The sequence below is a fragment of the Echinops telfairi genome, unplaced genomic scaffold (genome assembly GCF_000313985.2).
Source record: "Echinops telfairi isolate 266 unplaced genomic scaffold, ASM31398v2 ScPeMD7_15;HRSCAF=58, whole genome shotgun sequence".
NCBI classification, from domain to species: Eukaryota; Metazoa; Chordata; class Mammalia; order Afrosoricida; family Tenrecidae; genus Echinops; species Echinops telfairi.
In genome coordinates this window covers 2,637,951-2,663,357 of record NW_022103912.1, presented here as the reverse complement: position 1 = coordinate 2,663,357, position 25,407 = coordinate 2,637,951, and the positions used below count along the sequence as shown (strand labels likewise).

The 25,407-nt window shown below is 52.4% G+C and overlaps 1 protein-coding gene across 3 annotated transcripts in view; it reads left to right on the top strand.

The window, feature by feature from the left end:
• Positions 1–1,446: 1,446 nt before the first annotated feature.
• Positions 1,447–25,407, top strand: part of STEAP3 (STEAP3 metalloreductase) — a 35,239-nt gene continuing 11,278 nt past the window's right edge. Inside the window, exons 1-3 of one of the 3 annotated variants that reach the window (XM_045287427.1) lie at positions 1,447–1,675; positions 18,525–19,024; positions 20,668–21,195. In XM_045287427.1, coding sequence (XP_045143362.1) covers positions 18,533–19,024; positions 20,668–21,195 — 1,020 coding nt within the window. In that variant the 5' untranslated portion in view covers positions 1,447–1,675; positions 18,525–18,532. Of the gene's footprint in view, positions 1,716–2,281; positions 2,333–18,524; positions 19,025–20,667; positions 21,196–25,407 lie in introns of those variants that run through there. The other 2 variants (XM_045287426.1, XM_045287425.1) reach the window with 2 other exon arrangements.

Genomic DNA, 25,407 nt, shown 5'->3' with positions numbered 1-25,407 from the left:
TGGCCCTCATAAATCACAGAAATCACCCCAGTCATCTTGGCAGAACAGGTGAGCGCTAATTGTTTGCCATCAGGCAGCAACTTACTCCAAGCTGCTTCTGTTTAATGAGAGCCAGGTGGGATCTCTAAATATTACGTTTTAATCAGATTGGGAGGTTAAGCTGCGGGGAAAAAACCCCCAAAACCCTAAAATCAAAAAGCAGCCCCAAGATTACCTAATGGGTAAAGGGAGTTGGGAGCTGGTGAGTGAGACAAAGCCTTACGGGGGGCGTCTTGTAAAAACACCCACCAGTTTCCATCCTGCCAATTTCAGCTCTTGGCCACCCTTGGTATGTCATAGAACTGTGCCCTGGAAAATTTGCAGCGGCTGATTTTTGGCTTTTCTTCCAAGCGCTTCAGGTAGACTCCAACCTCAGTTAGGAGCTGAGCTGGTGGACGGTAACCACTGTGTATACCTGCCCGGAGCCCAACCAAGGTCATCAACCATCTGTCAAGTTGACAGGTGTCCCAAAGCTGCAGGTTAAGGTCCGTGATGACATGACCCTTCCTGATTGCTGTACACATCTCCTCTGGTGCCCGTGGGGTGGCGCAAGGTTCTGAGCAGTTGGTTTGTGATGTCACTGGTGGGCTTGGGAAGGTATTAGCACCCCTTGGGTCAAGGTGAAGGTGTCTCCTGACAGTGAATGCTCCCAGGTGAGAGCTTCCGGTGGCAGTGAGGTGGCCCCCTTCAAGCAAGATGGGCACTTGACCACAGGCAGATGGAGCATTTCTTAACAGGATGGCCTGTACTGAAGCTTTCCAAGTGACCAGCCAGTCCTGCCAACTGCTCCGGGGTCAGTGTTGTCGAGATCACTGGCCACAGAGTGGCGGGGACACCTGAGCCGCTAGCTGTGAGAGGTGAGGCCCAGCCCCTTTGTGACCAGCTTCAGGAGGTGGCTCCACGCTGACCACAAAGAAGGCGGTGCCGGGAACTGGACAGAAAGACGCAAGAGTGGGCTGAGCCCTGCAGCCAGGACTTGTCATTTCTCGATAGGAGAGCCCCACCCTCCTGTGCCCCTGTGTGCAGAGCACACACACAGGCCACTGCTCTTTTGCCCTCCCTGAGTCTCTTGGCCGGAGCCCCGGTGGTGTCGTGGTTATGTGCTGGGCTGCTGGGCACAAGGGCTGCTCTCTTTCAAACCACCAGCCACTCTGCAGGAGAAAGACGGGGCGCTCCACTCCTTTAAACAGTTACCGTCTCGGAAACCCTTAGGGGCAGTTCTACCCTGCCCTGTAGGGGCGCCATGAGACAGAATTGACTTGAGGGCGCTGCGTTTTAATCTTGGCTGCCCTGGTCGAATCGGCATTGGACTGGCTGCTAACTGAAAAGTCAGCAGTTCGAACCCACCAGTCGCTCCATGGGAGAAAGATGAGACTGGGTACTCTTATGAGGATTTACAGCCCCAGAAACCCGGTATGGGGTTGCTATGAATTAAAATGGACTTGATAGCAGTGAGCTGGGTTTTTAACCTTGGCTAAGACTCTTCTTGGATATTCTGATTTGGAGGGGCAGAATTTACTTCAAGGATCTAGAAACTTCCAAGCCTCCAGCCTCCCTTTGGGCTGCTGTCAGTGTGAGCTCCTGAAGTCAACTGAAGAGGCGGGCGGACAGGCGGCGTGGACCAGCTCTTTCTCCGGTAGCCACGCTGTGCCTTTGTAAAGTGTTGTCTTCGGGCCGTGAGTCTGTCTGTCTCTCTGTCATTCTTTACCCCGTGGGTACTGACTAGCAAGGACAGATGACAAGAGTGCTTTTGCCAGCACAAAATGCGGAGAGAATGGTCACTGAGCCAGTGATAGTGTGACCCGCACCGCAATGGACAAACTGCCACTTTCTGCAGCCACACACACACACACACAGAGAGAGAGAGAGAGAGAGAGAGAGAGAGAGAGAGAGCAAGGGAGCCTGCCCTGTGTTGGATGACTTCTATCCATTTTATTCTTTCTTACTGCCACCTTGCCTCAGTTCCTGTAGCAACGAGCCTTGGGTCTGAACCACTAATTATTACCAGTGAGGTTTCCTCCCCAAACAGGAAGTATCAGCCCAGAGCCCCTCTGGTAGTGCACTCTCTAACCAAGCATTAGTCACTGCTCCATCTAGGCCCTGTGGGTGGGAGCTGGGAGGGAAGTGTCTTGGGCTGGCCAACCCCCCAGCAGGCCCCTTGCCTTCAGGGGCTCAGCCCAAGTCCAGGCTGCCCACAAGTCAGAGAGCCTAGGGCGTGGGGGGTTCCTGGTTCTCAAGGCTGGGGAGTGCTCAGACCACTGCTCTGAGAAGATGTCGCGGCCGCCTGTTGTTGGTAAGTGCCAAGAAGCCACGGGAGTGCATATCCCCGGCCTGTCCAGAGGGAGAGTGTGCCCAGCTTCTCTGAGAAGTCTGTAGAACTCCTTGTGCCTCAGGGCAGCCACTCCCGTTTGGGAGCTGGCAGCCCTCAAGGAGCGCAGTGTCTTGAGACGCTTGCTAAAATAACCCCCAGAAAGCCAGGAGCTTTTTCAACTCAAGGGTTCAAGGATTGCTCGCACACAGTGCCTTTGGGTAATGACAGCAATGTGGGTTTTCAAACATGTCTCCGGTGTGTTTAAAAAAATATTAATGTTCACGATGCATTTCTGTGGACGACAGGCCCGCTGGGAATGGTACATTTCACATATGTAACCATTTCTGCATTCGTTTATCATAGGACTGCTGCTGCTGCAAATAATTGAACTGGATTTTCCCTAGACATACTGTAAAATCTAGACTTTTGTACAGCACACATCCATTATTCATTTGCTTTTGTTTTGTAAAGTGGGATGGTGATAAGTGTCGCTTTGCCGTAAGAGCCGACTTGCCCAGTGTGGCGGACGCCTGGCTGTGTGTGTGTTCCTTCTGTGTGTGGATTGAGCTTTTTGTATTCTTCTTTACGGACTTCTCAGCCTTCCTTTGAACAATATAATGATTTTTTTTATGATGTCTAAATAATGCTTCCGGGCAGTAGCACAAGAAATATAACAGTAAAATGTTTGCGAAAGTCCATCAGAAAGGAAACGTGCCCGCAGAGAAAATGGAAATGTACCGATTCAGATGTGTGTGGATTTAAAAGCCAGCTTTTAAACGCTGGGCGGGTTTGAGATTGGAACACCTTTGTCCTCCGCCGCCTCAGGTCAGCTGGGTGGGAAGCAGGAGCAGTGGATCTGGGGGCTGAGGGTGACCTGGGGAGAGTGGAGGGGACAGGTAGGGTTTGGGGTCCAGGCTAGAGGCAGCCCCGAGTTTGCAGACAGTCTGAGAACAGAGGCTGGAAGGGGTGGGGGAACAACAGAGTAGCACACAGAGTCAGCTGAGAGGAGGAGAACAAGGTAGACCAGACCCATGGAGACGGCGGCCCAGCTGTTGCCCACATCCCCGTGGGACCTAACCAACCCCTTACTCGGAAGCCTGCTGGCTGTGGGGCGAGGGTGGTTACTAGGCACACTGGGACCTGCACACAGCCTCTTACACCGTCTGTTGATCCAATGAGCTGTCTGCTGAGCAAATCTCAGGTTCCCAAATCCACACTGTGACTTCCCAGGGAAGGAGGAGTCCGGCCTCACTTCTCATTTGGCTCCTGATTGCAGGAGGGCCAATGAGCTGTCTGCTGAGCAAATCTCAGGTTCCCAAATCTACACTGTGACTTCCCAGGGAAGGAGGAGTCCGGCCTCACTTCTCATTTGGCTCCTGATTGCAGGAGGGCCACGTGCCAGGAACCTGTGTGTTGCTGAGACGTGACTGCCCAGATTGGAACGTAGTAGGTACTGGCATGTGACTCTCTGGGGTGCTGGGCCCAGAATTTCCGTAGGTAAGAGTTCCAGGGCAGTCCCTGGTGAGAAGGGGGAACTAGGGATCTTTGCTGAAAATAGCTTTTATTTGCATAGCACATGCCCTGTTTTTTACTTAGATTGTCTGTTACCATCCCATAGAATGGAATTTATTGTTCTGTATTTTAACCGAGACTGGGAAAATGTGAACCAGTCATCTCAATGGGTATTCATTTTAATATTAACCATAGTGCTTTGTAAAGATTCCAACTCCAAGCCCGAACCCACTGCCAGCAAGTCCATTCCGACTGGTAAAAGCCCGATATAGGGTTCCCAGGGCTATACATCTTGACAAGAGAAGATAGCCTCCTCTTTCTCCTGGGAAGTGGCTGGTTGGTTTGAACTGCCGATCTTGTGCTTAGCAGTCTAATGCTTACCTGTGTTAGTCTGGGTTGACTAGAGAAACAAATCCATAAACACTCATATATATATATATAAGAAAGAGCCTCTATAAAGAGTAATTGTATATTAAAAAAAATCCCAGCTCAGTCCAAATCCAGTCCAAAAGTCTAATATTAGCCCATATGTCTGCTACCAGTCTATAAATTCCTCTTCAGACTCACACATGCAATGACGCAGAATGCAAGAAAATCACAGGCCAGTGCGTGGAAAGTCTTGTGGATCCACTGGCAGTGGAAGCATCTCAGCACTGCCAGGGGTCTCCATGTTCTGGCTCCATCAGCGTAGCTCCAGGTGACTTGTCAATAGGAATGTGTAGCAGAGAGAGTGGATCTGGCCTTCAGTGAGCTGTTTATCTGTCATGCCTCCAAATGAGGTCATTTAGCCTGATTGACAGGCTAAACTCCATCCCTTGCTCAAGTTGACAGTAGATTACGTAACTGTCACGTTACCCAACAGCAGATCCCCTCTGTCTCAGAGGGTGGCTGTGAGTCACAATCGGGCACATGACGACAGTGCCCCCACCACCATTCTCCTCTTTGAACTGCTAACAGAAAGGACCTGCCTGTTTATGCAACGTCGGCACTGTTACCTGTGCTACAGAGAGCCCAGGGCGCCTCAAGAGTGGGCATTAATTCTGAAGACGAAATATCCTAAGGGCATCGCGAAGCTGGTAGTCTTCCTACTGGACCTTGAATTTCAACAGAGAGAGGAAAAGCCTTTCCCAAACTGTCCTGGCTTGAGCAAGAAGAAACAGGAGCTTGGTGATGAGCCTCGGGGGCAGTGGCAGGGATTGGGCTTCGGACCAGGCAGACTCCAAGCAAACGGCAAAGAAGCAATACTTCTGCCATGGCCACCCTGGGCCAGGCCTGCCCTGGTCACCCTTCTTCTCCTGCCCGTGGAGACGACCTGTCCCTGCTCCCTGTCCCTAAGGCCTACCATCCCTGGGGCCATTGATCTGCACCCCCGAGACCTGTCACTGGTACTCCCATTCCAGGCTGCACCGGGATGCAGCTCCAATCTGGTGTTCGGTTTTCCATGTTATCTGCGTACACCTATTTTTGTTGTTTTCCTTACTTGCAGTGTTTAAGCTAATCTGTACATATAGCTTTCTGTGGTGTTCAGGTAATCGATAGCTAAATGCCTGGCTAATACAACAATATCACCACACTCAGCTGCTTACCAAGAGGTGGGGAGTTTGGGTTCACGCAGATGTGCCTCAGAAGAAATGCCTGGTAACCTAACTGAAGAATCAGCCAGTGAAAATTCTGTGGAGTTTCGCGACTCACTCAAGGACGTCACGAGTCAGATGGTGACACCTCAAGCATTGCTATTAATTTTAATAATAATGCCAGAGGTTCCAAGGGCAGGGGTTCAACCCCACCAGACACTTGGAGGGAGAACGATGAAACAAGCTGCTTTCGTAAAGATTGACTGCCTCCGAAACCCCGACCTTCTTTCTGGTTAGCATAACCGCCATGCCACCAGGACCCAGTGCCAAAGACAGAGGGATGAGTAAGAGGTGCTGGCCCCCCAGACAGGTTGGTAGCAGGCAATCGAACCAGGGGCACAGAGTGACTTTCAGAATCTGATCCCTCTGACCTAGGAACTTGAGGGGGAAAGCAGGCACTGCTTAGGCTGCTCAGACTGGCCTTTTTTTTTTAGCTCTGGGAGGTGTGCGTTGACCAGCCTGTGGGAGGATATTGGGAATCACGGGAATGATTCTCCACAAGCTGAAAAGCTGGAGTGCCCCGGAGTTCAGCGGAAGAGGTGGCCGAGGGGCTAAGGAAGTGACAGAAACTCTAGGCAAAGGCAAAGGCAAAGGCAGTCCATAAGCCAGCCAGGGGAAGTGTCTCCAAGTGCCACAGGAACAGGCTGAGCCTCCTAAGTAAAACCGCTAGCTCTGCCCCGTGTGTCTTGGCTGATTCAGCCTCTCTCCCCATTTCCACACTTGCCTCCGCTCCAGAACAGGACCTAGCTGATTCTCCACTTTGCAAACCCTACCTCACCAAACCTTCCACAATGTCAGAGGTTGGGGTATAGCCAGAGTCCACAGGACCCACCCAGCCCGGGCTTGGCAGTGGCAGTTCTCCTGGGAAAGCAAGAACCACCAACATCAGATGCCAAGGCTGCAGATTGAGCTGTCTGACGTCTAATTAACTCATCCACAGGGAGCCCGCGGACCACAGGCCATGTGGCATTACCCTGACCTCACAGGCCCAGTTAGGCAGCTCCTCTTTGGCTCTCGTGGTGCCCCAGTGGATGTGGACTCTGCTTTCTGTTAAGACTCCACCCCCTTAGACCAGTAGGCTGTCTCCTGGTTCCTCCCTCAGCACCCTGGCCCTGCTCTTGCTGTGCATAGTTGGCCTTCATGGGATACAAAATGAAGGAGGGCATTCCTTAGCGAGAGCACCAGTGGACTGCACAGGCTGTGCCCCACGCAGTTCCAGAGGGCACTGTTGGCCTAGATTACAATGCAAAGGGCACCCGCAAAGTGTCTACTCTAGTGCCCTGGGCCTTGAGCATGCCCCTGCTTTCAGCTGCTGGCTTTGGAACTGACTTTGAACTTCCTCCTTCTCTTCCCCAGCCAGCACAAGCTCCCTGGACCTCTGCTGCTATGTTAGTTTTAAAGGAACAATCTAGTGAGCAGTTCATCCCAGCCAGCTGTCTACTCAACGGTCCGCGTGAGAGTCCTAGGAGTATGTCTGGTCATCTGTGTTCTTGGCCAGCCAGAAAATCTCAGACCTCTAGTAAGATCTCCCAAGCTGGGGGGCTAAGGGGCTTTCTGGGGCTCTGTGGTTCTCCAGGAGCGGCCCTCTCTTCTCCTCACCCCATGATAGGCCAGCTTACCCACTAGTAGGCGAGGCAGGTGGACCGTGGCAGCTGGTCCCCTGTGGAGTTTCCCTCGCTGGTTTAGCTAATGGTACCATGGCCTGGCCCTATCTAGCTTCTCACCTAAAAGACCCTCCTATAAAAAGAAGGGCAGAAAGACCCTCCTGTGGTGTGTGTGCAGGGCTGGGGCATGTGCACCTGACACTCCAGAGCCCATGGTGCAGAGGGCTCTTGGGAGGAGGTGAGCTGGGTGCTGAGAACCCAGGGAGACAGGCTTGTGTACCAGCGGTTGTTAAATCACTAAACCTCTCAGAGGACTTTACCCAGCATCCACTGCAGTGGTTCTCGAAGAGTGGTCCCAGGAGCAGCAGCCCCCGAAGCCCCCAAAGACCAGGGAGCCACGTGATGATAAGCAGTCCAGGTGGCTCGGCTGTGCCAGGCACCGACCCAAATGCTGGGTTCCAAACGTGCTTGTGATGCAGCCCCCACCCTGAAGGAGATCCACGGGAAAGAGGGAAATGCTGCCCAGTCGGAGAAGGTTGAGTCGATGGGTGGTGTAAACCATTCCCGCGCAGCTGCTGAGCATGAGATTGACGGTTCGTAACCACCTGGACCCCGGAGGAAAAGTGTGCTTCCCCAAATCAGCCATTGACCGCCTGGTGGCACACAGTTCTACTCAGCCATGCAAGCATGCACCGTGACTGCTAGGTAGCAGAGAGGTTGTGCCTGGGACTGTAGAGGCAAAGGGGCAGCTAGTGTGTGGACTTCCACAGAGTTTGAGCTCCAACCTAGGAGTCCTGTCAAGGAAGGGTGGCCCAGGGACCCCAGCAGCGCAGGGATCATCTCTGACAGGGACCCAGGCATTGGAACTAGCAGCCACACCCTAGAGGGGGAGGGAAGGCGCCCACCGCCCCAGTCCCATTCCACTTTGGGCCCTACCCCTGACTGCCACGATGCACCCCTTCACTGGGTCCCCAGCCACGGGTCTGAGTCAGGGTTTTGGTGGGAAATGTGTGTGTGCTTATTGTTAGAACGTGTTGGACAAGCGTTTTCATTCAGCAGAGAACACCATGTATTGATTTAGGTATGTCTATTTCTGCTGTACGAAGATGGGATCTTCTGAAAAATTCTAATGAGAAAAAAGTAAAGCCGTTAGTGAAGTCAACAGGCACCTGCATTCCAGCCTCGTTACCCCATCACTCCAAAAACTGCTTGTGTCAAGTGGACCCCAACTTTTTGGCACCCTTCCTTCATGGTGATCTCATATGTGTCAGACCGTAACTGCTCCAGAGGCTTCTCGATTGCTGGTTTTTCTACAGTAGGTAGCCAGGCCTTTCTTCCAAGGCACCTCTGGGTAGACTTGAACCTCCAACCTCTCTGTCAGCAGTGCCACCCAGGGCTGCAACCCATGGTGCCCATTTTACGAATGCAGAAATGGAGGCTCAGAGATCAAGTGACTTGCGAGAGGCCCTCCAGCTAGTGAGTGGTCAGCCTGGGGTATGAACCCAGTTGTCTCTAAGACTGCTCCACCTTGAGGTTTATGGATAAACCCACCGCCTCCGGGTGTGTCCCCTGCCCATGCATTGATGGTTGTATTGCAGTGAGCCAACCAGCCTGGCACCCCAGCTCCTAGTGAGCCCTTGCGGGCCAGGTGGGGCTGATTCTCAGCCTAATCTGGGAAGGATGAAGTTGGAAGGAGGAGGGGCTCATGGATCTAACATCTTCTCTAGCAGATGCGCCTCTGGGGGTTAACTTCCAGGAGCTGGCAGGATGATCCCCAAGCCCTCCCTCATACTCCCACTCCGTGTACCTCACAGCGCCCTGACCTGGTCCCCTACCCGCCTGGGGTGAACTGCAGAGAAACCGCTGTGTGGGCGAAGGCTGCAGACCCCACTCAGGACTGTTGAGTGGCCGCACCATATTCCCTGGAGTCCCTGGATGGAGCAAACCGTTAATGCGCCTGGCGGCTAACTGCACAGTGACCTGGGGAGTCTCCTTCCGGAAACGTAGCCTTGGACAAACGTATGGAGCACAGGGAAGTCTGATGCGCTGGGTTCACCCCGGGCCGGAGTCGGCCTGACAGCTCCTGGAACTGCAGCCCCTACAGTGACAACAGCCTGGCTCATCTCAAGATCACAGGTGTGAGCCTTGATGTTGTGGGAAATAAACAGGAACTAAGTGAAGGTTTCAGAGCCAGCATCATGGATGTCACATTAGGCTCCGGAGGAAAGAGTGTGTACTCTCAGTCTACATACACCAACAAGGAGGCTGGACTCTCTGGATCTCTCTTATTTCTTTTTATTTTACAATAACTTTTAAAAGATGTAATTCACACCCCATATAATTTATCCCTTTAAGGCAGTGGTTCTTAACCTTCCTAATGCCATGACCCTTCCATGCAGTTCCTCATGTTGTAGTGACTCCCCCAACCATAACATTATTTTCGTTGCTACTTCATCACTATCATTTTGCTGCTGTTATGAATCGGGCGACCCCTGTGAAAGGGTCGTTTGACCCCCAAAGGGGTCATGACCCACAGGTTGAGAACCGCTGCTTTAAGGTCTCCAGTTCAGTGGCTCTCAGTATATTGACAAAGTTTACAACCATCACCATGGTCAACTTTAAAACATTTTTACCATCTCAAAAAGAAACCCTGTACCCATTAGCAGTCACCTCCACCCCTCTTCCCCTCTTGGCCTCTGGTCGGCTTCCCCATCCTCTCCCGTCCTCACTCCTGTTCTGTTTCCCCTTGTCCTCCTTCCCCTCCCCCTCTCTCCTGCCCTCCGGGCTCCCATCTCCACGTTGACCACCAAGCAGGGCTGAGGTGAGCATGCTACCATGAAATGTGTCTGACACCATGATTTCACCCTGTCTTCTATCGCTCATGCTCTCTAGGACTTTACTATAATATTTACACATCTCAACCGTACAATTGCGCCGATCGAAACCAGGATTAGTCGTGGGGCGCTGGGCCTTCCCCCACAGCTTCCGAACTCCCAGCCCTAAGAAATGAGACTCTACAACATGTGCCCTCTTCTGAAGGGCTTCTTTCCTCGCTCTAGTTTCACCCATGTGGCTCAAATCGGTGCTGCGCTGTTTTGTATTGCCAAATGAGCTTCCATTACGTAGATAAGTCATGTGTGGCTTATTCATCCATTGGTTGATGGACTTTGGAGCTGTTTGCACTTTTTAGCACTAGTGATGTTGGGGACACTGGCACACAACATCGTGTGTGTGTGTGTGTGTGTGTGTGTGTGTGTGTGTGTGTGTGTGTGTTTTCATGACACTGGGGTGTACTCAGGAGTTGACTTGCTGATAACTATACGCCTACGCTTCTGAGGCAAGGATGACCGTTTCCAAAGTGGTTGTATATTTGATAGCCTTTCCAGCAGTGCATGCGGGTACCCATTCCTCCTGGTCACCACACTCAGGTACCATCTGCTTTGTTTCCTTTACTGCCATCCGACTGGGTACGAAGGAGTTTTGATTTGCATTTTCCTGGTGACTAGTGATGTTGAGTCAGGAGCCCTGGTGGGGTAGTGACTACATCTTGGGCTGTGGATTTGCAGGGTCAGCAGTTCGAAACCACCAGCAGCTCTGAGGGAGAAAGACTGGTTACAGTCTTGGAAACCCACAGGGGGTCGCTATGAGCCAGCAGTGGCTCAGTGGCAGTGAGCTTGAGTGACATTGAACATCATTTCATGTGCTCTGTGGCCATTGGTTTATCTCTGGAGAAACACCTACTGAAGTACTTTGCCCATTTTTTATGTTGTTTGTCTTTCTGTTATGGAGTTGTAAGAGTTCATATATTCTTGAAACACGTCCTCCATTAGGTGTATGTTTTGCAGACGATTTCTCCAAATCTGTGGGTTATTGATTACCTTCTTGATGAGGTGGTCTCTGTGTTCTTGTCCACGGAGGGTTTGAGAAGGTACGCAGGCAGAGAGCTATGATGAAATCGAAATCTTGACTCATACAGACTCCTCTTTCTGGAAAGTTCTTTCCTGGCTCTCTCTCACATCTTCAAGTTCAGCCCAGACCTGCCTCCCACCGGAAGCCTCTTGGTGCCCCTGTCAGACCCTGTATGATACCACACTGTGCCCGCCACTCCCTTCTGGGCAGGGGCCCTACAGAATGGCTGTGGGCTGTCCAGTAGCTGCAAAGGGTCATTCTCCGAGGAGCAAGAAGAAAAGATCGAACATCTGTTTGTGCTTAATTTTTAGTTTAAACGAATATCTGCCTATATATGATACATCTATACATAAATAGTGCGCAAGGGCACATATATGAGTTTTAAACATATAAAACTCACTACCGTCAAGTTGATGCCAACTCTTAGTGACCCTATAGGACAGGAAGTGCCCCGGGAGTTTATTTATAAGAATAAAAAGCCCTACACCTCAGGACCACTAATGAGAGTAGCCATACAGAAGGAGAAGGGAAACGTGGGGGGAGGAAGGGGGAACCGATCACAAGGATCTACATATACCCCCCTCCCAGGGGGACGGACAACAGAAAGGTGGATGAAAGGAGATAGTGGTCAGTGTAAGCCATGAAAAAAAATTCATAAATGATCAAGAGTTCATGAGGGAGGGAGAGTGGGAGAGGGAGGAAAAAAATGAGGAGCTGATACCAAGGGCTCAAGTAGAAAGCAAATGATTTGAAAGTGATGATGGCAACTTATGTACAAATGTGCTTGACGCAATGGATATATGTATGGGTTGTGATACGAACTGTAAGAGACCCAATAAAATGATTTTTTAAAATAAAAAAATAATAATACAATTAAAAATTTTAAAAGAGTAGAAAGTCCTGTCTTTCTCCCACAGAGCAGCTGGTGGCTTTGAACTGTAGACTTTGCGGATAGCGGCCCAAGGCATAACCACCATGCATGCCACCGAGGCTCCTTCTTAGATATATAGGAGGGGGTACCCCCAAAACAGAATTTCCCCCCAAAGTTATGTATTTAAATTTTTTTACAAAACAACCTTGTCACCTTCAAAGCACTCGCCATTACACTTCATACATTTGTCAAATCTGCAATTCCAATCTTGGAAACATTTTTCAAGCCCATCTGTTTGGATGGCTGACAGCACCTCCCTCGTTTTTTCTTCACCTCTTCTACATTGTCAAATTGCTGTCCTTACCTGTTCCTCAGCAAAAAGAAGTCTCATGGAGCGAGGTCAGGTGAGTAAGGTATGTGTGGCAAGAGAGGCATGCTGTTTTTTGCCAAAAACTGGCACACTGAGATGACTGTGTGAGCAGGTACATTGTCATGGTGGCAAAACCAGTCCCCCATCTGCCACAAATCATGTCTTCTTTGTCATACATTGTTATGCAATCTTTTCAGAGCCTCCAAATAGAAAGCTGGCTGAACCGTCTGGCCTGGTGGAGAGAACTCCAAATATACTACAAGTTGACATTTTTGTCCATTCGGGAAGTTGATGAATGTCCAGAATGAGGTTTGTCATCAATGGACATTTCACCTTTTGTTTGAAATGAAAACCTACTGCTGTATTCAACATCACAACAGTGTCTGCGACATCCCCCGCCCCCAAGCAGTAAACGAAATTTCACACTCATACACTGCTCTCTTAAATCAGCCATCACAAAAAAGGTGAAACTGCTTTTGTGAAAAAATTTACTGTGACCAGAGAGAAGCTTCCCAGACGATGCCACTGGGTGCACTAACTCAGAGCACATTCCTCGAAAGCTCTGCCCAGCAAAGCTTTTTTGTGATTTTTCCTTTGGACTCCCCAAATTTATATTCGTGACAGGTAGAGTCAAAAGTACTTTGAAAGCTTAAAAAGAAAAGCTGTGGGTCACTGAAGGACAAGAAATGTGCCATACTCCTCTCCCGGAGGCCTGTATGAGACATGTGTGCTGTCAGTTTGCTATAGGGGCGCCTGCAGGTCACCCCCCCACTCCACGTGCCTCCTCCCATAGCTGCCCCCTGTGGCTGTGCATTCGGCCTGGCCACTCTGTGCTGTCCACCTTCCCAGACACGCTGTGGGGTCTGCTGGATGGAGCAGCCAGGTTAGGCTCGTAGGCCTCGCTCCCACTCTCAAGCTGAACTTCGGCCATGGCCCTGCTGGGAGGTGGCAGGATTACCAGAGAGCCTGGGCAGAGGCAGGGGTGGGACCCACCGCCACCGTGCACTCTTGCCCACATGCCAGAAACTCAGTCTTGTAGCTGGTGTTGTGAGCAGCTTGGGAGGGGGAGGGGGGAGCGGCCGCCTGTTCCAAATGGTGGTCTTGGCCCAGGGAGCTTGTAACTTGATCCCAGTCTCTTCCCTCCCCTGGTCTGTAAATAGAATTGTGGGAGCCAGGGCCTTGGCCCAAGCCAGGCCTTGGTTGCAACCCTGTGGCTTCCAAATTTGCAGCGCCTGCGTTATTCCTGGGAATATTCCTGCGCTATTCCTGGTGCGCTACTCTACTAGGAATTCTGAGACACGGCCCCTGCCCACAAGGACACACACACATACACACTCATACACACATACACACATTCGTCTTTTACACACACACACAGTCACGTACACACACCAACACACTCTCCCATACACACACCAGTCTCTTACACACACACACACCAGTCTCTTACACACCCCCCACAAATACACACACTCTTACACACCCTGGAACACACCCATACCTGTCCTAAAACACAGCCCTGGGCCCTTACAGGTCTTAACTCATTTACTCCTCACCACAGCCCTTTGAGAATACAACTGGTGTGCCCGTGGTAAAGGTGAGGACACGCAGGCACAGAGAAGGAAAGTACTGTGCTCAAAGCCCCCACGCGAATCAACGGTAGTGTGCTGGGGCACACCCCTCCACCCCACCCTCATTCTAACAGGAAAGCAGAGGAGCCTTTCCTGGTGGTGGCCAGAGTGCTCCAGGTGCCCTTCCCCTCCATCCTGTGGCTCAGCGCAGGCCGCCTTGGAGCCCGAAGCCTGACACTTGCAGCACATGGCCAGCCTCTCCAGCTGAGAACCGACCCTGGCCCAGAGGGTGTCACTGGGTTCCAGGGTCCCAGGGCCTTTCCAATTCAGAGCAGGACCAGCTCCTGAGCCTCTGCTGTGCGCGTTCCTCGCTCACCGAATAAGCTGATACCTAATCAGGCTCTGAAGCACCGGCCCCAAAGACCCAACCCAACCAGGAAGAAACCCAGCAGGACGCAGGCCCAGGGGCACGCTGTCCCCCGTTCCTGTCGGTTTCATTCATTTTTTAAAAATCATTTTATCGGGGGCTCGTACAATTCTTATCACAATCCATACATCCATCCAGTGTGTCAAGTACATATATACATTTGTTGCCCTCATCATTCCCAAAGCATTTGCCTTCTACTTGAGCCCTCAATATCGGCTGCTCATTTTCCCCCTCTTTCCCCCCTCCCCCCTCCTTCATGAACCCTTCATAATTCATAAATTATTATTATTTTGTCATATGTTACACTGTCTGATGTCTCCCCCCGCCCTCTTCTCTGCTGTCCATTCCCCAGGGAGGAGGCTATGCGTAAATTCTTGTAATCGGTTTCCCCTTGCTACCCCACATTCCCTCTACCCTCCAGGCATCACCACTCCCACCACTGGTCCTGAAGGGATCATCTGTCCTGGATTCCCTGTGTTCCAGTTGCTATCTGTACCAATGTACATCCTCTGGTCTAGCCAGATTTGTAAGGTAGAACTGGGATCATGATAGTTGGGGGGGTGGGGGGAAGCATTAAAGAACTAGAGGAAAGTTATATGTTTCATTGTTGCTACCCTGCACCCTGACTGGCTCATCTCCTCCCCACAACCCTTCAGTAAGGGGGTGTCCATTTGCCTACTGATGGGCTTTGAGTCTCCACTCTGCACTCACCCACATTTACAAGGATATGATTTTTTGTTCTTGGATGCTTGATACCCGATCTCTTCGCCAGCTCGTGGTCACACAGGCTGGTGTGCTTCTTCCACGAGGTTTCATTCTTTTTGAGCGTATAGACCCATGTGTGGTGTCCAAGGACGCTCTCAGGCAGTGTCTGCCGCGATGCCCTGCTGCTTCCCCACTGGAAGTGGGGTCTACCTGTGTTCTGAGCTCTGTCCCTTGCTGCCCTGGGTTGAAGGTTGGTGGACTTGACTTACCCACCCACCCTGCCTGCCACATGATAAATCATCCTTCAGCTGTGGCTGTGCCCATCTTTAAACGCTGTAAGAGTGTTCATTCAGCACCTACCGTTGCTCAGGAGGTGAGGGGATCTACTGGAGATCGTCCCGATTGCTAGGGGTGTGTGTGGAAAAGATGATTTGGGGGCCTCAGTGGAGGGCCTTGATTGACCCCAAGAGAGCCTTGATCATTAGGCTGCAGACCACACTTCCCAGGGAGGGAGTTGCTGTCGAATCACCGATTCTGAGATGGAGAGCCTAGAGGTCACCTGGAAGAGCCCCTGTCCGGATTCTCCTCTGGTCCAGCTTTTTCTCTCCCACCCTCAGGGCTCCTGTGTCCAAACCAGGGTCTTTGACTATCCGTGGCTTTGCCCAGCAGCTGATACTATATTGTCCCTGCTGGGAGCCACCAAGTATTCACTTGCTAATACTGACCAGCACTGACCGGGGAACTTGCTCTGTGCTTAGCACAATCCTACCTGGTTCACAGCGTCGGCTGACTCTTCCAGCAGCCCCTCAGGGGAACCACTGCAAAGGACTCCATTTAACAGCCAGGGCACTGGCAGACCCAAGGTCACACAGCTAAGAGGAGCAAGGTCAGAATTGAACCAGGCAGTCTGGTTTCTGAGCAGCCTTCAGAAGGGTGTCTCCCCACCTGGAGGCATGACCACCATAGGGATGGGTCACGAGAAATGCCACACCAGGCGGAAAATGCCCACTTCCATTTGGAAGGGGGGGGGTGGTGGCCAGGGCTGGTATCTGGGCATGAGTAGTGTGGGGGTCATGGCTGGTGTCTGCAATGTTGACTGCCAGTGTGGCATCTCTGTGGACTCTTCGGTCCCCACAAGAAGGGCCCCACAGGTTTCCTAGACCAGACCCCAGTGTCTTGGGAGAGAGACAGGAAGATATATAAAAATCCAAAAAACACAGGCTGCAGAGACAGAAAGACCCCCTCCGCTCTTGCCTTCCCTCACTTCCTGTCTGCTCAGCCTTGACCATGGTACCTTACCCTCGCTGAGCCTCAGTTTTCCATATCTTTAAACTGGGTACAAGGATAGTACCTGCATCCTAGGGTTTTTGTGGAGATTGACAATCACTCCTTAAATGGCTTATAGCAGCACCTGGCACGGAATGTGAGCTGCTAGGAAGTTAGGCCTCAAGCAATGGTGTCCCCATACAGAACAAGATCAAATGCTGCCTGGTCTTGTGCCATCCTTTTGATGGTCCGTAGGGTGGACCAGAAGCAGATCATCACACCGTACTTCTTAGTTTCTGTAAGTCGGGAGGCATCATAGCAACAAACCAGCCTCCCCTGATAGGCAGGTGGTGGCAACACCTAAGGTGGACTGGCAGGGTCTCCTGCATAGGTGACATTTTGGCCATAAATAGGAGCTACTGTGGTCATGCAGCCTGCCTGCGCCAGAGTTTAGAAACCCTGTGAGGTTGTATTGTTTGTCATCTCGGAGCAGATACCTTATCTCCATGTTCCAGGCCCACGTTGGCACCCTGTTTATCTAAGGGCAGACATCTGGTTTCCATAGCCTCGGGTCTCCTCCCCCACCCTTGCATGAGAGTTGTGGTTACTGTTGTGGGGTGCCACTGAATTGTGACCCAAGGCCCATCGTGACCCAGGGTCCTGTACTGTTTGGGCCCTCGTTGCAGCCTGGGGCAATCCATTTCAAGGAGAATCTTCCATGCTTTTAGCCAAGCACAATGTCCTTTATAGCATTAAGTACTGCCCCACCCCCGCTGCGGTCACTGGATATTAACAGAGTCTGGGACACTGCAGTGGGAAGTGGGAGAGGCTGTCCCCTGTGGGTGCTGGTAGGGGTCCCGAACCCCTTGGTGCTGCAGCCCCATTTGGACCCATAGGTTGGGGAGGCTTATGGGCCTCTCCTAGGAAGTCTGTTCTTAAATGCATAAAAACAAAATGCGAACCAGAGACCAATCATATTGAAACACAATTATTTGTTTTTAATGTGCTATAGTAATATGTGTATATACCTTAAATAACAGAACCCAGTGATGGGTGAAACATCCACCATCATTTTACATGAAGCTGAGTTAAATCAGATTTAGAGAACTCTTTCACAATTAAATTTGTGGTGCAACATTGAGCACTGGTACTGACACACTCACAGGTCCTGCTACTGTATTGCCTACTGTAATTCTTAAAGAGAATTACTCTTTAAGATTTACTTGAGATTGCTGAAATGAAAATATCTTCTTCCCACCCACATTTCTTGCAGTCTCCCAGCCACTAGTCCAGAAGGCCCTCGGTGACCACTCACATGTAGGACTTTCAAAGGAGACCCCAGGTCACCCAGGCCCCCCACCCCCACCCCCGCCCCACCCCGGGCACACGCACAGCAATGTTTCACTGCAGCAATCCACACAGAGAGAGTGCAGTGCGGCATTTCAACAGCCTTTCCTTCATCAGGCAAGTGCTGAGTGCTGGCTGGTGTCCGGCCCTGTGCTTGAGAATGGAGCTCAAAGTCCAAGGAGGTGAGGCGCTGACCTTCAAGACGCTCACCATCCGTCTGCTGAAGGAAGAGTGTCTGAGGGCCCACTCTGGACATGCAGAATGTCCGCAACAACGAGGAACGTGTCTGCTTATCCTGGTCACCCAAGAGTGCAAATGATCATCAACTGGGCGCTTCCCCAGCCGTGATCTTTCAGGAAGCTGGTCCCCAGGCCTACCTCCTGCGGAGCCACCAGACGGGCTCAAACTGCCAACTGAAGTCAGTCATGTAGCACAGAACATTAGTGTCACCCAGTGTGTGTGCGTGCGCACACATAAAACATATGTACGATACCCACTTGTGTATGTGCACACATACATACGTACCCAGGAGTGTGCACACACACACATATATACAGACCTACATATATACATATGATGCCCAGGTTCGCTCAAGTTGGAGATAGCTGGTCACACCCATCACATCACTCCTCTGGAAAGAAGTCTGCGGGGCCATGGAAACGGTACACCCTTTGCCCAGGGCTCTCCCTCCTGGGAATTCATCCCGCAGGAGCAAGTGGGCAGGAAGGAGAAAGGGTGGAGACAAAGAAGGTTCTCCCCCTCCTGCTCCTGAAGCTGTGCTCCTCTTGTGCAGGGGCTAGGTCCCGCTCAGCTTGCACCCCATAGGCTGGCCCAGGGTGGCAGTGAACCCCTGTGGCCTGGCCAGCTCACCGCCACACAGTTCCAACAGACAAGAGGAGGAGGTGTGGGAGGAGAGCCTGGAGCCGCCCACTGACCACACGCCCGTCTTCTCTTCCAGCCGCCACGATGTCCGGAGAGATGGACAAGCCGCTCATCAGCCGCCGCCTGCTGGACAGCGACGGCAGCCTGGCAGAGCCTCCCAGCGAGGCCCCCAAAGTGGGCATCGTGGGCAGTGGGGACTTTGCCCGCTCCCTGGCCATCCGCCTGGTGGGCTCTGGCTTCAACGTGGTGGTGGGGAGCCGCAACCCCAAACGCGCGGCCAGGCTGTTCCCTTCGGCAGTCCGGGTGGCTCTGCCGGCCGATGCGGTGAGCTCCTCGGAGGTCATCTTTGTGGCTGTGTTCCCCGAGCACTACTCCTCGCTGTGTGCTCTCGGCGAGCAACTGGCTGGCAAGATCCTGGTGGACGTGAGCAACCCCACCGAGCAGGAGCACCTTCAGCACCGCCAGTCCAATGCTGAGCACCTGGCCTCCCTCTTCCCCGCCTGCACCGTGGTCAAGGCCCTCAACGTCATCTCGGCCTGGACCCTGCAGGCTGGCCCGAGGGATGGGAACAGGCAGGTAGGTCCACGGGGGACGAACCACCCTGTTCACGATTGATAAGCTAACTTTCATGGCTCCGCTGTGCCAGGCTCCACAATGTGCTGCCAAGTGTCATGGTTAGAAAAGGGAAAATGGGGGCATTCATGAATGCACCAAGAGTCCCACACCTGGTCAGTTGAGAGCTGAATGCAGACCGTAGGAATTTGCCATGGTGAGTGGGCTTCCCTGGGGGCAGGGTGACTCTCTCCTGTTACTGCCTAGAGTCCAGAAGAAGAGGGATTTTGCCTTTAGCATTGGACGCAGAGAAAGTAACACACGTGGGTGCCAGGCCCTGAGGGCGACAAGCTTCCTCTCAAGGGCAGAGTGGCTTTCTCAGAACAGGCAATTGGTTTTTCTGGGGGCAGAAGATGGCCGGCCAGAACCTTCTCAGATCAGCTAGCAGTGCATGCCTTTCTCGGCAGGAAGAGCTCTTAGGGAGTCACAGTCCTTTCTAGTACCAAGAGGCCATCTACATTCCCCTGGAGGAAGTGTGAGAGCGGAGGAGGAAGGGGTCAGGTCAAGTCACTCCGCCCCCCTGCGTAGTTTCACACCGGGCCCTGTGAAAGGGTACCAGAAGGCCTGCCACCTCAGGGTGTAGGCGCGGTCCTGGGACCTCCCATGTGTGGACCAGCCAGGGAGCAAAGGGGTATATTGGGTGTCCGGGCCAAGGGGAACAGAGCAAAAGACTGCGTGGTGGCCCGCGGGCTGGGCTGAAATGGTGTGGAAAGGGACAAGGAGGAAGGAGGGTGTTCTAGGCTGAAGAGCCAGTCCGACAAAGACACACATGTAAGGAATGAAAGGAAGCTGGGCCCTCAGCTTCCTCATCTGGAAAAATAGGGATCCTAGTACATAGCTGGCAGGCATGCTGGGGGGTTCAGGGATCGTGTATGTAAAAGCGGACATGTAGTCAGTGCTTGGCTAACTTTTGCAGTCCAGGCGGCCGTCGTCTCGTCAGTAAGGCAGGGCTCATGATGAGGCCACTGGTGAGCTGCTGTGGGAGCTCCTGGGAGAAACAGTGGGCTACGAGGCTGGCCCAGGTGGTGGAGGCCTTGCGTGTCCGCTCAGAGCCCGAAGGGGGACGGCTGGCTTTGGGTGGAGCTGAGGTCACACACTCGGGGACACGTGGAAAGGGCTATTTCTGATCCTGAGCTTGTGTTAACTAATGATGGGAGAGTAATTTGGAAATGGATGGTGGTGAGGATGCACCACATGATGCGCGTAATGAGTGCCACAGAATTACACATGTGAAAAATGATGGATGGGCCAACCTTTCGTGTTACGTACATATTGAGCTGAGTGGCCCTAGTGCCGCCCATGGCGCTCTAACGGTCCTGTTCAAAGGCCCATGGGATCTGACGATGGCTACTGATGTTCGTGAGCTGGGCGAGATGGTCCACCCTGATGGCTTCCTTGGCAGAGGGAGCTCCTGAGCAGGTTAGGAGAAGCTGGGACCCCACAGGAGGCTCGTCCCCACGGCCTGACCCCTGAGGGGGCTCAGTCACCTTCTACGCCCAGCTTCCCTGCCCCTCTCCACTTGAGTGTCCTCAGCGGTCAACTAGAAGTGGTCTAGATGCTAAGGTGCTGTGGCCTGTCTAATTGCTCCCCTTGTCCTGTCCCCACAGGTGCCCATCTGCAGCGATCACATGGAAGCCAAACGCACAGTCTCAGAGTTGGTGCATGCCATGGGCTTCTTACCAGTGGACATGGGCTCCCTGGTGTCGGCCCGGGAGGTAGAGGCCATGCCTCTGCGCCTCCTCCCTAGCTGGAAGGTCCCCGTCCTCCTGGCCCTTGGGCTCTTTGTCTGCTTCTACATCTACAACTTCATCCGGGATGTGGTGCAGCCCTACGTGCAGGAGGGCAAGAACAAGTTCTACAAGCTCCCTGTGTCTCTGGTCAACACGACGCTCCCCTGCGTGGCCTACGTGCTGCTCTCGCTGGTGTACCTGCCTGGCGTGCTGGCAGCCGTCCTGCAGCTGCAGCGTGGCACCAAATACCTCCGCTTCCCGGACTGGCTGGACCACTGGCTGCAGCACCGCAAGCAGATCGGCCTGCTGAGCTTCTTCTGCGCCCTTCTGCACGCGCTCTACAGCTTCTGCCTGCCCCTGCGCCGCTCCCACCGCTTTGATCTCGTCAACCTGGCCGTGAAGCAGGTACGCCACCCGGACCTCTCCTCCGTCCAGTACACCCCTGTCTGCACGGAGCCGCACTCAGCGCTGTGCGAGGCGGTGCAGAGCGCCTGGTGCGCAGAGGTCCAATCACACACTGCGGTCTGTTGACCGGTCCGGCCCATGTCTGAGTGCACGACCAGTGACCAGAACTCAGCCGACTGGGTGGGACAGAATAGGCCAAACAGAAGAAGCACAGTAGAGAGAGGGGCATTTAGAACAGCGGTTCTCAACCTAGGGGTCGAACGATCCTTTCACAGGGGTCGCCTAAGACCGTCGGAAAACATCTTTCCAATGGTCTTAGGAACCGAGATACCGCTCCTCTATCCGTCTCCAGGCGGGTCCGCCCACATGCAGATACGCCCACATACAAGTACTCGGGCGTGAAGACTAACCCATGCTACACCATGCTTCCAGACAAAATTTCATTTATTTGTCATTAGAAATAAATATTTCACGATCTATAATTACATATTGTCTTGGGACTAATCACTATGCTTTAATTATGTTCAATTTATAACAATGACAATACATCCTGCATATCAGATAGTTACATGACGATTCATCAGCGTAGCAAAATGACAGTGATGAGGTAGCAACGAAAGTAACTTGATGGCTGGGGGGGTCACCACAACATGAGGAACTGTCTGAAAGGGTTGTGGCATGAGGAAGGGTGAGAACCGCTGATTTAGAAGGTCCTGAGTGCTAAAAGTGAAAATAAAACGGAAGTGAGAAGCATGTGGTCTAAAGGATGGGCAGGGAGGACCTCGCTGAGTAGGTGATGCCCACATCAGGCACAAAGGAGGGTGAGCCCAGAGAGCAGCAAATGCAAAGGCAGGGTGCGGCGGGTCAGGGTGGGGGTCCTGCCTGGCATGTTTGTGGAGCAGCATGGAGGATACATGGCTGGAGCGGTGTGAGCGGAGGGGTGGGGCGCAGGAGATGGAGCCTCGCTGACAGGTGGAGGGCAAATCCAGAGAAGACTTCAAGGGCCAAGGAAGGACTCTGGCCTTTGCCTCTGAGTGAAGTCCGGAGGCAGTGGCAGGTTTTGAGTAGAGGCATGGTCATCGGACTCGTGTTTTCATTGGCTCATGCTGCCTGCTGGTTGAGAACAGGCAAAACCCCAAACCCAACGCACGACTCATCGTGAGCCTCCGTGAGGTTTCCAGTTCAAACTACCAGCCGCCCTCAGGAGAAAGACAACCCTGTGTGCTCATCTTTGATTTTGTTGTGTGTCAGAACTGCTATGGCCCCAAATCACAGCAAATAGTTTCTGAGACTATGTGTTAACCAGAGCAAACAGCCTCGTCTTTCTCTGGAGGAGCAGCTGGTGAGTTTGAATGGCAGACCTTGTGACAAGCAGACCAATACTTCTCCCCCAGAAGACTGGGTCAAAAATCAAAGCAGGGAGACCAGTGAGGAAAGTGTCCGTACCTCCAGAGGAGAGACCGTGGTGGCCTGGGTGGCACGGGGGAAGCAGAGGACCGAAAAAGGTATTGAGTGTGTGTTTTTGAGGCACCAGTATACGAGGGTGCCAGTGTAATCTGCTGAGAGGTGAGGGAAGCTGCCGGCAAGAGGATCTTTGTAGAGGAGGATTATTGGTTCATTCAGAAAAATTCCTCAGTGTTCTTTGATAGCCATCCTAGGAGAGCATCGACCCAAGCAGGTGGGAAGAGAGGTGGCCTAGGCTGGCACATGCCCCACAGAAAGAGACCCTCTGATCCAGTTATAGGAGCCTCCACCAGAAGCTGTGGGTGGAGGGGGATCTGCAGGTGTGGGGAAACGAACACAGACAGGGCTTCTTGCAGACCTGAGTTCAAGGGTTAAGAATCAGGCCCTGTGAGGGCTCCTATAACTGGAGCAGAGGGTCTTGAAGGATGTTTTCTTACTCATTTCTAAAAAGAGCCAGTCCGTGCAGCAAGAGGCTCTGTGTGGCTCCCTGGGATCGTGGGATCGGATCTGAGCAAAGCTTACAGCCCAGGATGAGGCAAGCCTAGGGACGTGGAAAACCCATGTGTCCCCCTCCTTCCCAGAGCAAAAAGAAGCCACTGCTTCCTCCTTCCCTTACCCCTGTCCAATCACCTGTCTCTGAATCCTTTGCCCTCTTCAACATTATGCTAACCCAGTTTTGCCACGATACAAATACCAGGGCACAGAGGGTACATACAAGCTAATTCTCCCTGAGTCCAAACCCTACTGGGGTGACAGGCCCCAGTGAGGTTGCCAGGCAACCATTTCTCCCACAGAACGGGGTTGTTGTTGTCTGGAGACACCAAAGTCCTGTCATGCACAGGGGCTTAAACTTGTTCTGCAGAGTCCCAGGGCTGGCGTGTGTGTGTGTGTGTGTGTGTGTGTGTGTGTGTGTGTGTGTGTTTATATGGGGGCTTAATACCTGAAGTGGTGAACTGCCTGAGCCTGGAGGTATTCAAGGAGCTGTGGGGGAATGGCAGTGGGCCACATAATCCACCAGGATCAGCCATGCTCTCAGGTTCCACAACTGTGGACACCCGTCCTATCACAGCCATGCCCACAGTAGGGCCTGCCCCACGGGGACTTCCCCAGCGAGTTCCTGGCTGCCTGGCCACGTGGTCTTCTTCCTGGCAATGCACGTGGACCTTCTGGGTAAACAGAGTTGGTTAGACTTTCCCAGGAAGTCATTTCTCCACGTTTCCTTAAGCCCCCTGAGCCCAGAGACTAGGAGGGGAAACTATCCCTGCTGTAGAGAAACCTGGAGACTTGTTATTAGCAGTAGTCTGGCCAACAACGGCCAGTATTTACATAGCTCTTTGTGATTTGCTTGTGTGGTAGAAATGCATTTCAAGATCAAAATCAAGGACAAGGTCTAATCCCCTCCTGAAAAAAAAATGCCCGCCCCCCCACCAAAAGCTGCAGGGGTGTCATTGTCTCTAGGTCTTTCCATTTCTCTCACAGATTTTCCAACCATTTTTGGCTCAGCCCACAGGATTCATTTTTATTTTAGCTTCTGGTAACTGGACTTCTGTTATTATTTGTTTCCCCTTCCTGCTGAAACCGGTTCTCAAAAACTGGGATGAGTCACTTCTGTTTTGTGAAGGGGGACTTGCCACCTTCCGCCTAAGCGCACTTCCTAATGCAAACACTGTGCCTCGTGGGGCTGCTGGAATAGAAGGGCCGGTCCTTCGTGGTGCTTCTTGGAGCACCGCTTTCGTTCCAGCAGCGCTGCCATCCGATCCGGCTGGAAAAGCATGCTGTAATGGAAGGGCCCGGACGAAAGCTCTTCCCCAGGTGCGCACTGTGCTGCCTGCCGTGGGATGCCAGGGCCAGAGGGGCTCAGCAGCAGGGACATTCTGGGGTGTGGGTGGGAGGTAGGAAAGAGTTTGTAAGGACTTCCATAATTCACGGGGAGCCCTGTGTGGCACAAACGTTTAACTCATTCTGCTGCTGACTCAAAGGTTGTGGGTTCAAACCCACCTAGAAGTGCTTCCGAAGAAAGGCCTGGTGATCTACTTAAAAAAAAACCCCAGCCGTTTAAAAAGCTTACAGAGATCACAGGGAGTCTGTGTGGCAATACCTAGGAGAAGACGTTTAACCAGGGCTGTGAAACTCATGCACAATGAAAATTGTAAAACAGCGCTGGAGGAAAAAAAGACTTCAACCCGTGGAAAGATGCTCCATGCTCATGGATTAACGACTCGATATTGTTTAGAAGGCAGTGTCATAGTTGATTGGAAACTATCATCTTCCCGCACAAACACAGCAGGACTAACAAAAGGGAAAACTGCTCGGCTTTGCAGGACTCCGCCCTGGGGGGCAGAGGGCAACTGTACACAGGCAGGAATCGAAGAAAAGACGAGTCGCGTCAAACTCGATCGCAAACGCACTGACACTGAGTTACTTCTGATTCCTCACACTGTAGGACAGGTAGAACAGCCCTGTGGGTTTCAGAGGCTGTAACTCTTGACAAGAGCAGATGCCTCATTGTTCTTCCCTGGAGCAACTGGTGTGTTTGACCTACTGGCCTTGAACACTGGGGAAGCGCCCAAGACAAAGAGCTTGGTTCCCTAACCTCCACACCTGCACAAAGGGACAGGCCCAGACCTCCTGCACTAAAATCATCCACAAAGAACTTCCCTGAGGATCCCCATGGCACACCTCCCCCATCCAAACCTTGTCGCTGCCAGCCTGCTGAGAACTGCTGAGAAGGGCCCTGGTGTTGAGTTT